Source organism: Microcaecilia unicolor, chromosome 5, assembly GCF_901765095.1.
Source record: "Microcaecilia unicolor chromosome 5, aMicUni1.1, whole genome shotgun sequence".
Lineage (NCBI taxonomy): Eukaryota > Metazoa > Chordata > Amphibia > Gymnophiona > Siphonopidae > Microcaecilia > Microcaecilia unicolor.
Genome location: NC_044035.1, coordinates 94752214 through 94768030, shown reverse-complemented (window position 1 = coordinate 94768030; position 15817 = coordinate 94752214). Strand labels below are relative to the sequence as shown.

The 15817-nt window shown below is 44.8% G+C and overlaps 1 protein-coding gene across 1 annotated transcript in view; it reads left to right on the top strand.

Moving 5' to 3' along the window:
- Positions 1-15817, top strand: part of FAM13C (family with sequence similarity 13 member C) — a 342788-nt gene that overhangs the window by 49967 nt on the left and 277004 nt on the right. The window contains exon 3 of the mRNA XM_030204830.1: positions 9725-9843. Coding sequence (XP_030060690.1) covers positions 9725-9843 — 119 coding nt within the window. The remainder of the gene's footprint in view (positions 1-9724; positions 9844-15817) is intronic.

Sequence of the window (15817 nt, the reverse complement as noted above, 5' to 3'; positions counted from 1 at the left end):
TATTGGCACTAATTGGCTCATTACTCAATTAAGTAGCGCACATAAATAGGGTGTGCGCAATTATAAGTGCCATTTGTAGAATTCTAATGCAAGCCTAAATTTGGGCATGTAAGTTTATAGAATTAGGGGATTAATGTAGTTGTGTATAAGAAAGGTTTGAAAAAATTCCTGGAGACGAAGTCCCCCTAAACTGTTAAGCTTGACCTGGGGAAGCCATTGCCTGTCCCTGGGATAAGAGGCATGTAATCTTGCCACTTCTTAGGATTCTGCCAGCTGCTTGTGATCTAGATTGGCCACCGCTGGAAACTACTGCCGGCCCAATGCGGGTGCTGACGGTAGTTCCACCCCCAGCATGCACTATTTCTGGCACCAGTGAAAATATTTTAAAATTATTTCTGCAGGAGGTTACGCGGCGGTAATCAGGCATCACATGCTGTCCGATTACTGCCGGGTTAGGGCGGGAGCCCTTACTGCCACCTTAATGGGTGGCGGTAAGTGCTCCTACCTGAAATGGCCGCATGGCAAGTGTGAACTTACTGCACAGCCATTTCATTTTGTCTATTTTCACCCGCTGCTGTAAAAGTGGCCCTGGTGAGCAGCAAAAACAGGTGCTGCTGCTAGCACAATGTCCCTTTTACCGCAGCTTAGTAAAAGGGCCACTTAAAGCATACCTGTTCTATTTACAAAATATGCTAATCTACCATAATGTTAATTACAGGAGTTGACAATATCTATAGCTATAAATTCAATAGAATGTCATGATAGGAATAGATGAAACCACTAATATCTCCAATATAAGGAATCTTTGGAAACTGTAATCACACACCACACAAATCCAAAGATAAGAACTAAGTGTATGCACACGGTGTATAAGTGAATGCCTTAAGTGATGCAAATTCACATCTTATTTATATATATTGGGAGCCCTCGGATGATGCCACTTCAGAGCAATTTCATTAGTTTTTGCTTAGTGGCCAGGCCTCTCTTCATTGGGTACTCCCTTTAATTAAACCTTAAATAAATGCTGTGGCAAACACCCTCCACTGGTGCCCAAAAGTATATACGTGCTCAAAATTCAAAAGAAAAATAGAGAAAACTTATCTTGAACATTACTGCATGTCTCTCACTGTTAAAGTCCACTTCGGCTTCCCCTAAATTACGCCCGACGCCGCGGGTTTCAATATTTTCATCAGGGACTCGGGTTAAACTTGCCCGCCTTAAATCCTTAACAGACTGTGCACAGTCTGTTAAGGATTTAAGGCGGGCAAGTTTAACCCGAGTCCCTGATGAAAATATTGAAACCCGCGGCGTCGGGCGTAATTTAGGGGAAGCCGAAGTGGACTTTAACAGTGAGAGACATGCAGTAATGTTCAAGATAAGTTTTCTCTATTTTTCTTTTGAATTTTGAGCACGTATATACTTTTGGGCACCAGTGGAGGGTGTTTGCCACAGCATTTATTTAAGGTTTAATTAAAGGGAGTACCCAATGAAGAGAGGCCTGGCCACTAAGCAAAAACTAATGAAATTGTTCTGAAGTGGCATCGTCCGAGGGCTCCCAATATATATAAATAAGATGTGAATTTGCATCACTTAAGGCATTCACTTATACATCGTGTGCATACACTTAGTTCTTATCTTTGGATTTGTGTGGTGTATGATAGGAATAGAAACATCCAGGTTGGGACAGTCACAGTTATCCTATTATTTTACTAAAGGATCTGCTGAACGTGAATTTTTTTGTAAGATACATATAAGGAAATGAATAAAGAAATATTTATTTTCAGACTTGTATTTGTTGTTGATGGAAGATTACAAGGGTGAAACTAACTGCTGAATGATAAGGTGTGACACTTTTCTGACATTTTAGATTCATGAAGCCATAACTAATAATCTCCTACTGTGTGTGAAGGTTCACTTCTTAACTCTAGCTAATGTGATGGACAGACACGTGAATTATGAGAGAAATTTTCAGCGGGTTTTCTGTGCATAAAAACAAAGTTTTATGTGGAGAAATAAGACTTTTTGACCTGTGTGCATATTGAAGAGGCATTTCTGAGGATGCAGTTGGAGCAGATAGTGCAATTATATACATAATTTGGATTTCCAAAGGTATTTATGCCCACAAGTTTTTATGAAAAAACTGTAGGTGCAGATTTATGAATGTAACTTTCCCAAGTTAATTTTCAAAGCTTCTGCAGATTTTATACATATATGTTTTTTTGAAATTTACTCCCATAAATATAGAAATGGATGAAGAATCCGAAACATTTAATAGGAACTGCTTTAGAAGAAAGGAGGCTAAAACATAGAAGGCCTGAATGATGGCACTGGTAGGGCAGGAGTAAGTGGAGGATCTGGGGAGATTCAGTGCAGCTGCACGGGGGGATGTCGGATATTTTTAAAAGTGGTCATGTTTAAGACCTGGGTAGTGTTTAGACAAGGTTACTTTTTTTTTTTTTAATTTATATACAGTGAATATTGGCAAAAAAAATGTTTGGTGCTGTTAATGCCTCTTTCATTTACATGCTAACCCTCTAATTCTATAAGTCACCAAAAATTGCGCACACAAATTTGGGTGCATGTCCAATTTGCGCATGCAATTTAATTGACAACAAGCTAATTAATGCCACTTATTGGCCTAAAATTTATGCATGATCTGAAAAGGGGGCATGGAAATGGGAGGGCCATGGGCGTAATGGGGGCATTCCTAAAATTAACACACGTTGCTATAGAATAACGGGGATATGCATATAAATTTAGGCACATACATTTACACCACATTTCAGTTGGTGCAAATGGCTGCACCTACAGTTAAGTGTGATTCCCGGGCATAAGCGCTATTCTACTAACTGCACCTAACTTTGGGATCCTTTTACTAAGGCGTGTAGGCGCCTACACGCATCCAACACGCATCAAATTAGAACTACTGCCTGGCTACCGCATGCACTGGGTGGTAATTCCATTTTTTACGTGCATCAGATACGTGTGGCAGAAACTATTTTCTATTTTCTACAGTGTGGCACTAAGTGGGCGGTAATCGGCAGTGTATGCGCATTGATACTTACCGCCCAGTTAGAGCATGAGACCTTACCACCAAGTCAATGGGTGGTGGTAAGGTCTCAGGCCAAAAATGGACACTCGCTCAATTTAATTTTGCCACAAGTCCATTCTTAGCCAAAAAAGGCCTTTTTTACAGGCGCAGTGAAAAATGGACCAACACGCATCCAAAACACACACCTACACCAGCACAGGCCATTTTTTAACATGCTTTAGTAAAAGGGCCCCTTTAAGCGTGGTTCACAGAATGATGCTTTTGTATGGCACCATATACGGAATCTAACCCTATGCCACTTACACATGCCCTTACAGAAGAGTGCTTAGTGAAAGAACTAGTATTCTGTAAATTTAGGTATCAAGGGGTGCATAAATGCAGGTGCCCATACATATTTTATAAAATACATGTATACATTACCACCTTGCCACAAGCCACCACTGTACCCCAACTACACCTCTGGGAACGCCCATGTACAGATCGTGAAGTAAGTGCATACTTTTTATTCATGTATGTGGTCACACAATTTTCTAAAAGTTTTTTCTGCTTGTAAAATATGCTTTATACCTGAAAAAAGCTTTACAGAATTACCCCAGTAACATGGAAATTGATGGTGATAATGGAAGGGGTGGTTAAGGGACAGGGAGTGCTCAGTGCAGTTATCACACATTACAATACAAGGGAACAGCAGAACTGACAGATAATGCATAACAGTTAACTATACTTTCTCAGGTGTAGTTAACTGCATCCATATTATCTGCAACATGGTAAAGCATGTTAATGGTTTGACCTAGACATTAATGTCATGGCTGACTTTCCCAAATGTTGCCCACTCCCCCAACCATTAACACAGGGGTCCTTTTACAAAAGCAAGCTGAAAAATGGCTTGCGGTAGTGTAGGTGTGGGTTTTGGGCGTGTGCCGATCCATTGTTCAGTGTACCTGCAAAAAAAATGCCTTCTTAAAATTTTTGCCAAAAATGGATGTGTGGCAAAATAAAAATTGCCACACGTTCATTTTGGGTCTTAGACCTTACTGCCAGCCATTGACCTAGTGGTAAAGACTCACATGGTAACCGGGCGGTAATGACCTACACGCACCAAATGCCACTTGGTGCGTGTCCATTCCACATGTCCAAAACTAAAAAATATTTTTCAGACGTGTGTATCGGACATGCGCCAAAAATGAAATTACTGCAAGAGCCACATGGTAGCCATGCGGTAACTCCATTTTGGTGTGCATTGGGCATGCGTAGACGTTTACGTGGCTTAGTAAAAGGGACCCACAGAGATTTTGCACTTACCCCCAAATTCTATAAATGCGCTCAAAACTGCGTGTGCAAATTTGGGCATGCGCCCAAGTTTTCATTGTATGGTCGCAAACAATATTTAGCATAAGCTTAACATTTCATCACTGCAGGCTGCATGGATACTGTATGTGAGTTATCTGTTTTTTTAGCATCTCCTATTCTATAGCAGGTTTCATTGAAAAAAGGCCACAAGATAGTGAATCAGTTACAATATTCTTAAGTTGTATACACCAATCAACGCCGATAAATGGAATTGCAAAAGTAACCTCATTTTCAATATAAAGCCCTGACTTTATTATCCTTAATTTTGATTGCTCTCTTCTTTATAAAGAAAGCTCAGGGTATTTTCCTATTGTACTTGATTATATGGCTTCTTCTTCTGCAATCAAAAGAGTGTGATTATTTGAGATGGAGAACCACTCAACACCTGCCTTCATATGGAAACTACTAAATTACATCATGCTTATATAGAATGCAGTTCATTTGCAGCTGAGATGGCTAATTATATGGATCTAATGCTGACAGAATGTATTCTCATTAGTGATTAAAGATGCCTGCTCCAGTCATCAACTATTATTATTGCAATACACCAGGTTTGAATTATATATTACTTGCTTTGCAAAGCTATAGACTACAATATTGTACTAATTACTTCCTTAACATTGACAATAATCAGTTAGCAATGACAAACTTATGTTTTTACATAAGAACATAAATGTTGCCATACTGGGACAGACCGTAAGTCCATCAAACCCAGGGGTCCTTTTACTAATGTGCACTGAAAAATGGCCTGCGGTAGTGTAGGCACGTGTTTTGGCCATGCGCAGAATCATTTTTTAGCACACCTGTAAAAATTATTTATTTAGTTTGGCTGAAAATGGATGTGTGGCAAAATGAAAACTGGCACGCACCCATTTTGAGTCTGAGACCTTACAGTCAGCCGTTGACTTAGCAGTAAGGTCTCACAGGTTAACCGGGCAGTAATGGTCAACGCGCGTTCAAATGCCGATTACCACCTGTGCGCATAAAAAATGAAATTACCCCTTGATCCACGCGGTAGCCGGGTAGTAACTCGTTACTGATGCCGTTGGGTGCACGTAGGCACTTACGCGGCTTAGTAAAATGGCCCCCCAGTATCCTATTTCCAACAGTGGCCAATCCAGGTCACAAGTACCTAGCAAGATCCCAGAACAGTAAAACAGATTGTATGCTGCTTATCCTAGAAATTAGCATCTCTTTTGTTATTCTTTTAAGATCTCTCCCCTTGTTCCTTTAGATCCAGCCCTGCTATCCATGAACTATCATGGTTATTCCATGACATGTGGACAGGGGAAAAAAATCATGTTGGTTTCAAATTTGTGGACTTATTTCATAATTTGTTTTCAGTTTGTTTCTCACATTCATGTTAATGAAAACTTATAGTATACATGACAGTTTTTTAACCCATGCAAATTGATTTTGTATGCATTAATTTTCAGGTTAATGTGCATCAAACCAATGTTGCATGTACTAAAGTTTCTAAGGTAATGATTTTCAACCCTCATCTCAGGGCACACCCAGCCAGTTGGGTTTTCAGGATATCTACAATGCAGATGCATGAGAGAGATTACCATACCAAGGAGGAGTACATGCAAATCTACCTCATGGAACTCCTCTCATTTGAGGAAAGGCTAAAGATGTTAGGGCTCTTCAGCTTGGAAAAGGGACGGATGAAGGGGAGATATGATTGAGGGCTACAAAATCCTGAGTGGTGTAGAACAAATAGAAGTAAATCGATTTTTTACTTGTTCCAAATGTAGAAAGACGAGGCGACACTCAAGGAAGTTACATGGAAATACTATTTCACTCAATGAATAGTTAAGCTCTGGAACTGTTTGCTGGAGGATGTATTAACAGCAGTATCTGGGTTTAAGAAGGGTTTGGACAAGTTCCTGGAGGAAAAGTCTATAGCCTGCTATTGAGATAGACGTGGGGAAGCAACTGCTTGTCCTGGGATTGGTAGCATGTAATGTTGCTACTATTTGAGTTTCTGCCAGGTACTTGTGACCTGGCTTGGCCACTGTTGGAAACAGGATACTGGGCTAGATGGAACATTGGTCTGACCCAGTATGGCTACTCTTATGTGGATACGCACAAAACCACTATACTGTATACAAATTAGTCTTGCTGCCTACCATTTCAATATAGGGTCCCAGGGTTTCCACTACCAAACTAGCTCCCCTGTTTACAGAGCCACGCTAGCAGCTGTCGGTACAGTAATGCTGACACAGCCCGTTCACTTTGAACGGGCTGTGTCGGTATTGCCACAAGACAGCCACTAGCGAGCTTTGTAAACAAGGGGATAGGTTCAGTGTGCCTCTTTAGATTTCCTATCAGTGAAGTTTTGCTCACAATGGGTTCCTTTTACTAAACTGCTGTAACCACTAGCACATGGTTACCGCAGCTTAAAAGAGTTCACCATGAGACGCGCTGAGGCATCCCATGGTAAATTGTATACGCACAAACCATGCACTAAAAAGTATTTTTAAATTTTCTGGGGGGGCATGTTTTGGGGGTGGAGAGTGGGGGGTTTATCAGTTCATCTACATTACCGCACGCTAACTGATTAGCACGGGATTCGCAAATGAGCCCCTAACGCCTACTAGGTGACAGTACAAGCTTCTGCACTAATTTTTGATAATGGATGCTCACTAATTGCAACATTAGTGCGTGCCGTTAATTTAGAAAATGGAAAATTGGCCATTTTTCTGCTGTGGCTAAAATGACCTTAGTGTGTGAGATAGACCCATGTAAGGGCATGCAAAGGCCTCTGTTTACTGAGTTTTGCAAAAGGACCCCTATAAGGCATAGGGCTCAATGTATTAAGATTTATTTTCCATTAAATATTTAAAGTAAAATAAATCCCCAAGTTTATTTTCCTTAAATAATTTCTTTTTTTGTTTATTTAGATTTGATATATCTCCAATGGAAATACTGTACCATCATGGCAGTTTACAAAAATAAAGTCAAATTTTAAACAAAGTAGGATAAGAGATACAATTCCGTATAGGAAAGGAAACATAACACTTGCTGTGTATACCTTGTCCAAGTAGATCTCCAGTCATCAAACCTACAGCCTTGCCAGTACTTTCTGATTTGCATACTATAATTGAAAATTTTGGCATCTGTTCGTTGTTAAAGCTTGTTATATGACTGTTAATCTAGCATAGGAGGCAAGTGATTAACATGTATGAAATGCTGCAGATCTGGACTAGCTTTGCGGTATAGGAGATCACATAGAGGGGCATAATCGAATGGGGCGCCCAAGTTTTCCTGAGGACATCCTCGCAGGATGTTCCGGCGAAGGGGTGGGGAAACCCGTAATATCGAAACAAGATGGGCATCCATCTTTCGTTTCAATAATACGGTCGGGGACGCCCAAATCTCAACATTTAGGTCGACCCTAGAGATGGTTGTCCTTAGAGATGGTCGTCTCCGGTTTTCAGTGATAATGGAAACCGAGGATGCCCATCTCAGAAACAACCAAATGCAAGCCCTTTGGTCGTGGGAGGAGCCAGCATTCGTAGTGCACTGGTCCCCCTGACATGCCAGGACACCAACTGGGCACCCTAGGGGGCACTGCAGTGGACTTCAGAAATTGCTCCCAGGTGCATAGCTCCCTTACCTTGAGTGCTGAGCCCCCCAAATCGCTCCCAAAACACACTCTCCACAACTGTACAACACTACCATAGCCCTAAGGGGTGAAGGGGGGCACCTACATGTGGGTACAGTGGGTTTCTGGTGAGTGCTGAAGGGCTCACATTTACCACCACAAGTGTAACAGGTAGGGGGGGATGGGCCTGGGTCCGCCTGGCTGAAGTGCACTGCACCCACTAAAACTGCTCCACGGACCTGCATACTGCTGTCAGGGAGCTGGGTATGAAATTTGAGGCTGGAAAAAAATATTTTTAAAGGTTTTTTTTTTTAGGGTGGGAGGGGGTTAGTGACACTGGGGGAGTAAGGGGAGGTCATCCCCGATTCCCTCCGGTGGTCATCTGGTAAGTTCGGGCACCTTTTTGAGGCTTGGTCGCAAGAAAAAATGGACCAAGTAAAGTCGGCCAAGTGTTCATCAGGGACGCCCTTCTTTTTTCCATTATCGGCCGAGGACGCCCATGTGTTAAGCACGCCCCAGTCCCGCCTTCACTATGCTTCCGACACACCCCCAGGAACAGGGCCGGTCTTTGCAAGTGCGGGGCCCTATGCAGACCAATTTGGTGGGGCCCCATCCTAGCCCCGCCTACCCTAGCCCACCCTAGCTCCACCCCATTGATAAGATTATTCCATTTTTAGAACATTTTTTTATTTATGAAATTTCAAATAAAGACAAATGAAGCTAAACTTGTACAAAAAAAACTGATTGAAATAATAAGCACAATGCTATCATGAAACCTCCCCTCCCCAGAAATTATTTAGTTCAAGTCCACTACAATTAGTAGCGGGCCCAAGTCGGGGGTGGATGCCGCGCCGGTGGTGGCGGGAGCGGAGTGGCCGAGCCGCGGGAATGGGGATCATCTCAGGCGACTAAGGCGAGCAGCGGCGGAGGTCGGAGCAGAGGCACAAGCGAGGCAGAGTTGAGGCGCTGTGCGGGGCCCCCTTAGGCGCGGGGCCCTATGCGGTCGCCTTGGTCGCCTCTGCCTAAGACCGGCCCTGCCCAGGAACTTTGGTCATCCCCGTGATGGAAAGCAGTTGAGGACGGCCAAAAATCGGCCTTGCATCCCTGCAGTCAGTATGAAAATTGCCCCCAATTGACTTGCTCAAGAGATGTCAATGGAGTGAATGTGTTGCTCCATTATCTTGGTGAGTAGTTGGTTTCAAGAATCTGTCATGATTGTTGTATGGTATGCTGATGACCTTGAATCCCATACCCCAAACCAACATTTTAACCTGACACAGGAAACTGCAGCATGTACAGTTATAACTGGAGAATGACAACCCTTTGGAACCTAAGCAATCCTGAATGAAATAAAAGCCTGAAATTATTAATAATACATATGTCCTTTGCTAAGCACCAAAAGGGCTAAGAACTGTATCTGATAGCAAGATGGCTTTAGTATGTGGGGACAATTCAGACATATTGTACAGAGTATGTGGGACTTTTTGTACCTGTAGTTGGACTGTTGGCATTATTGTGACTGTTTTCTAAGTAGCACAGAATTGTATTAGCAGAACGCAGAAACATTTTGTACTTTTGTTGTCAGGGATAAATCATTGTATAAGACCTGTTTCCTATAATATAGTTCCTGGTTTGACAGAGCTTTATAAGATTCAGAACATCTTCATCTACTGGCAGAGGATAATCAATTGCCTTCATAATTGTTTCTGCAGGCAAAAGAAAACGTTGTGCCAGGATTCTCCGATCAGTGGGTTAAGGTGGGTGTGCCATCCAATGAACATCCCGAGCATGCAGCTATCAAGTCCCAAGACACAATACAAATTCAGCCAAGGTATGTAACTGGCACACAGGTGTATAGGACACCACTACAACCCCCACAGTATAGGGTGGGGCTAGTGCTTTAGAGAGCTATTCATGCAATGGGGGACATTTTGCTATGGACGTACATAAGATTGCCAGCTCTGACCTAAAGCTTCCAACTTAATCACCCTGCTCTGAGCACTGGGTCAACTCTTTAAACATTCTGGTTCTCAGTGGTTCCATACTGCTGCTGCTGTTCTGCTCCAGCAGAGGCTATTTCAGTGGCACAGAGGTAATGGCCATGGAAGAAGGCAAATTGAACCCCCAGCCCTTCCTTTGCTTCCACAAGCAGTTAGCTCCACTTCCTGCCACCAACCAAATTCTTGCTGTGGGCTACCAAGGCCAGCTTTCTTTTCCTGCAGTGTGGGACCAGCTCCTGGATAAGCTTATGGTATCTGATCACGTTTCCCACTGCTGGCTCCTCTCCTGTCCACAGCATGTGGTATTAGCCTTTTTTGTAACTACTGGCTCATGAGATGAGTTCTCTCTGCACTGGTTTAGCTCCTTCCCAAACATGCACAGGGCCTTAGAAGACCTGGAAGTTGGACCTGGAAGAAGATCACTCGAGCCAGGAAGAGAGAGAAAAAGACTAAGTAGGAGGTGGGGAAAGAAAGAAAGAGATGGAGCGGGAGCTAGGGAAAATTAACTAGAAGGGGAGCTGTGGGAAAAAGCAATGAATGTGTGGAGGAAATTGGGGTTGGTGAAAAGGAGGGTGATGTGGGAACTAGAAAGACAGAAGTGAAGCATAAGCTTGAAAAGAGAGACAGACCAAGGTGAAGAAGGATGCTGGGGAAGAACAGACTAAATGTGGAGGGGTTTGGAACAGCAATCTATAGTGGTGTAGCCAGGAATTTTCAAAAGGGGGGTGCGTCTCACATTGAATTTCCCTCCAATGTCGTCACTGTTCTGATTTTTTAAAATGTAAATATAATATTGCTTTTCAAAATTCCTTCATGATTCTTTAAAGATTAGTTTAACCAATGCAACTTGCAATCAGCTTATAAAATTATAGATTAATGTCTTAGCTTAATGAAGCAATAACATAGCTTAGAATGTCAGCTCCGGGGATTCATATGGTCCAACATGAAATCAGGTTTCGCCTGCTGGCTTTATCAAGGATCAACCCCCCAATTTTTTGCCAAATACTTCATTGGCGACCAACGTTGCTGATTGATACCATAGATTTTGAGCTTATGGAACGTTTATTGGATATGAATTGAGCCTGTTTACTAATTTATTATTAGGACTTCTGAATTTAGGTTTAACCGATAAGCACTGATAAAGCACTTCTGATGCCAACAATTTAAACAAGGGTTATTGTTACCACCCCTCTCGGCTGGACTGTAGTGACGTGCTCCCAGATACCTGTTGATTGTAGTTGTGGCGAATATCCAGGGAACACACACTCACAGCCGAGGGAGTGGAACAAATAAACTAACCTCGTCCTTTACTCTCAAAATCAGATATTTGTGGTTATTCTCTTTCCTGATGTAAAAATTGGTCTCTTTGTGTGCACTATTGGTGTTTTTGCAGGGATCTCATGGATTTTTAATACCTGATGGTCTGTTCCTTTGTTTGCCCTTAAAATGTTGTGAAAAAGTAATATATTCCGTTCACACCCTTGGCAGTCACTTAGCTGTAGTTGAATTTATTTAGATGATGTCTTTCTTGCGTTGGAGCTCATCTGGAAATCCTTCAGCGGATGATCTACAGAATTCTTCTTCCTAAAACCTCACTTATAAAGAAAATAAATGGAGGCAAAGCCCTTAAAACTCCCTGCTTGTCCAGGAACTGACTCCACTCTGGTGACAATTAATCAGCTCTCAATACTGTGGCCACACTTTCTATTTGAAATAAAATAAGTTAAAGGTTTTCTCACTACAAAACCTATTTCTCACTATTGATTCCCTGTTCTAAAATCCAGCAGGCTTCACACTGCATTCAGAGATCTCACACAGTAACCCATTCCATATTCAAATGGTGATTCAACATTGCATCTCACAGACTTCACATATAAGCATAACATTTCCCTGCACAGCTATCAGATCCATCTGGAGAATACAGCACACTCATACACAAGCAGTGCTTAATCTGCCACCTGACAAACCTTGTTCTGCAATCAGAACATGTGCACAAAACACACCTTCCACACAGACACTGCCTACTAGCAACTTTCTCCAAATATCAGTCACCTCCAGTCTTTCCCCTGTGTCATACTTAAAATCCTTACACACTTTTTCCTGACACTCTTATAGGCTTTCTCATGTAGTACAATTCCCACCACAAATCAAAGCCTCTCTCACCCTAAAATGGTAAATCACTTATCTCTTGAAATTCAGGGCTATACTGGAACATTCACTCAGCTCACTTTCAATATCAAAGTACCCTTTTTCAATGCCACTTATTTCACTTTAAACTCACAAAATGTACTTTTATTCCTCCTACATTTCACACACTCAGCATACGTTTCTCTCCCAGTCATTCTCTGCTCTGCACTGCAGCTCTGGTCTTCAGTTCACTCAGCAGTCTCCCTGGCAACCAGGGTTGCCAGGTGGAAAATTTTTTTCCAGCCCACTGGAGCCCAAAAAACAGCCCAAAAACCGCCCAAACACAAACCCCGCCCCTGACACCCCCACCCCCGCGTCATCACCCCCGCCCCCGCCGTCATCAACCCCGCCCCCGCCGTCACCGGCCCCGCCTCCCACGTCACCGGCCCCGCCTCCCCGTCATCGGCCCCGCCTCTCACGTCATCGGCCCCGCCTCCCCGTCATCGGCCCCGCCTCCCCGTCATCGGCCCCGCCTCCCACGTCACTAACCCCGCCAAAACGTCATTAACCCCACCCAAAAACGTCACTAACCCCGCCCCCCCCGCGGCCGAAAAAACCGCCCGAAGCACAAAAACCAGCCCAAAAAACCGCACCCCGCCGCGGGCAAAAATTTCCCGCGGCGGGTCGCGGAAAACCGCCCAATTGGGCGGTAAAACCGCCCACCTGGCAACACTGCTGGCAACTCACCCCCACAGAGGAACACCTGACATCACTCAACCAATCAGCTTGTCAGCTAAAGACTGTTTTTTTTCCTCTGATCTGTTTGGAATCTCCCTCCCCCATAGAAGTAAATGCAAAACTTCCTATACAGAGAATTTCAAAGTCAATTTTAACCTGACTTGTACCCAAAACAGAAAGGAACATTTTAAAGTACAATCCCCACCTAATCATGGTTTATTTCTTGAAAAATAAAACCACATTTAAGAAACATCTCACACTTTCTTCACCATTAACAATTCCCAAACTAAACTTTAAACCTTTTCCAGCCAGCAGCATCCATCAAAAACCTGGAACAGCCTCCCCCCATAGCCCCAGAAAAAAAACATTTCATATATGTTACCATATATTACATTATTATTGTACAAACACCGGAAAAGCAGCACTTCCTTTAGTAATCTCTCACCCCTCTATTGGACTGCTTTGTATCCTCCACCCTTTTCCCCACTGAAGTCTCCTCAGGTGCACAAGTGTGCATATTTCATTCTATTGAAAAGATACCCAGCAATGGTGCCTGTGCTCTGGATACCGATAAACGCTGACAGGTTGATTTTCAAACGGCACATTTGGCACTGTGTGGGATATCTAAATGCCGCTTGAGTTTTGTTTTCATTGCAGCTGCATGTATAAAACTAAGTACACACTCCAGTGTATGCCTAGTTTGGTATGTATGGAAAAAAGGGCACGAAGGGGGGGTTGAAAAGGTGTTCCAGGGGCAAGGCTCACTATGCACCTACTCTAGGCAAAACACAGATATTGTCTAGCATATACATTTGGGCTTAATGTGACAAAGCCAGGTATAACCTGGTACTTATGGCCAAAAGTATATGCTGGACATACAGAGGGGCATTTTCGATAAAACTTCTAAAGTCTAATTTTGGATGTTTTGCTAAAATCATCCAAAAATCGAGTGGTGAACATAGCCATTTTTAAACCTGAAAAAGTCATAGGCGTAGACTGGGGGGGGCGAGGGGGGGCAATGCCCCCCCAAACGACGCGAGGCGCCGCCGCGCCATTAGTTAAAAAAAAAAAAAAAACCACATGCAGGCACGCGCTCCTCTCGGTCCGCTTGGCTTCCCTGCCCTCTCTATCTGCGTCCCGCCTTCCTCTGACGTCATTTCCTTTCGGGCGGGACGCAGACAGAGAGGGCAGGGAAGCCAAGCGGACGGAGAGGAGCGTGTCTGTCTACCCCTCTCTCTCTCTTCCTCCCTCCCTCCAGCGCAGGCAGCAGTCTTCCAGCGTTCCTGGCAGCGGTAGCGTTGTACACGCTGCCTTTGGCTCTGCCCCGAAGCCTTCTCTTCAAGTTCCTGTTCCCGCATAGGTGGGAACAGGAACTTGAAGAGAAGGCTTCCGGGGCAAACCGAAGGCAGCGTGTACATCGCTACCGCTGCCAGGAACGCTGGAAAAGCTGAAGACTGTTGCCTGCACCGGAGGGAGGGAGGGAGGAAGCGAGGGGGTAAACGGAGTCACCATCTTGGACCTCGGGGGGGGGAGCAGAGGGAAGATGGATGGGACTGGGAGGGGTGGGAAGCAGAGGGAAGGAGCAAGAGATGGATGGGACTGGGAGGGGTGGGAAGCAGAGGGAAGGAGCAAGAAATGAATGGGACTGGGAGGGGTGGGAAGCAGAGGGAAGGAGCAGGAGATGAATGGGAGGGGTGGGAAGCAGAGGGAAGGAGCAAGAGATGGATGGGACTGGGAGGGGGTGGGAAGCAGAGGGAAGGAGCAAGAAATGAATGGGACTGGGAGGGGTGGGAAGCAGAGGGAAGGAGCAGGAGATGAATGGGACTGGGAGGGGTGGGAAGCAGAGGGAAGAGCAAGAGATGGATGGGACTGGGAGGGATGGGACTGGGAGGGGTGGGAAGCAGAGGGAAGGAGCAGGAGATGAATGGGACTGGGAGGGGTGGGAAGCAGAGGGAAGGAGCAAAAGATGGATGGGACTGGGAGGGGTGGGAAGCAGAGGGAAGGAGCAAGAAATGAATGGGACTGGGAGGGGTGGGAAGCAGAGGGAAGGAGCAGGAGATGAATGGGACTGGGAGGGGTGGGAAGCAGAGGGAAGGAGCAAGAGATGGATGGGACTGGGAGGGATGGGACTGGGAGGGGTGGGAAGCAGAGGGAAGGAGCAGGAGATGAATGGGACTGGGAGGGGTGGGAAGCAGAGGGAAGGAGCAAAAGATGGATGGGACTGGGAGGGGTGGGAAGCAGAGGGAAGGAGCAGGAGATGAATGGGACTGGGAGGGGTGGGAAGCAGAGGGAAGGAGCAAGAGATGGATGGGACTGGGAGGGGTGGGAAGCAGAGGGAAGGAGCAGGAGATGGATGGGACTGGGAGGGGTGGGAAGGAGCAGGAGATGAATGGGACTGGGAGGGGTGGGGAGCAGAGGGAAGGAGCAGGAGATGAATGGGACTGGGAGGGGTGGGAAGCAGAGGGAAGGAGCAAAAGATGGATGGGACTGGGAGGGGTGGGAAGCAGAGGGAAGGAGCAGGAGATGAATGGGACTGGGAGGGGTGGGAAGCAGAGGGAAGGAGCAAGAGATGGATGGGACTGCGAGGGGTGGGGAGCAGAGGGATGGACCAGGAGATGGATGGGATTGGGAGAGGTCAGGCACAGCAGAGGGAAGGAGCAGAAGATGGATGGGACGGAGGGATGGTGAGCAGAGGGAAGGAACAGAAGATGGATGGAACTGGGAGGGTTGGGGAGCAGAGGGAAGGAGCAAGAGATGGATGGGACTGGGATATGCAAATGATATGCTAATATGCTCCGCCCATTCTTTGCCCCCCCAAATGAAACAGTCAAACTACGCCTATGGAAAAAGTCCATCTTTTTGGTTTGGAAATCGCGTTTTTCTAGATGTTTTGTGCTCAGTGCATTTTTTTTGGGGGGGGGGGGGACATTTGAGGAAAAA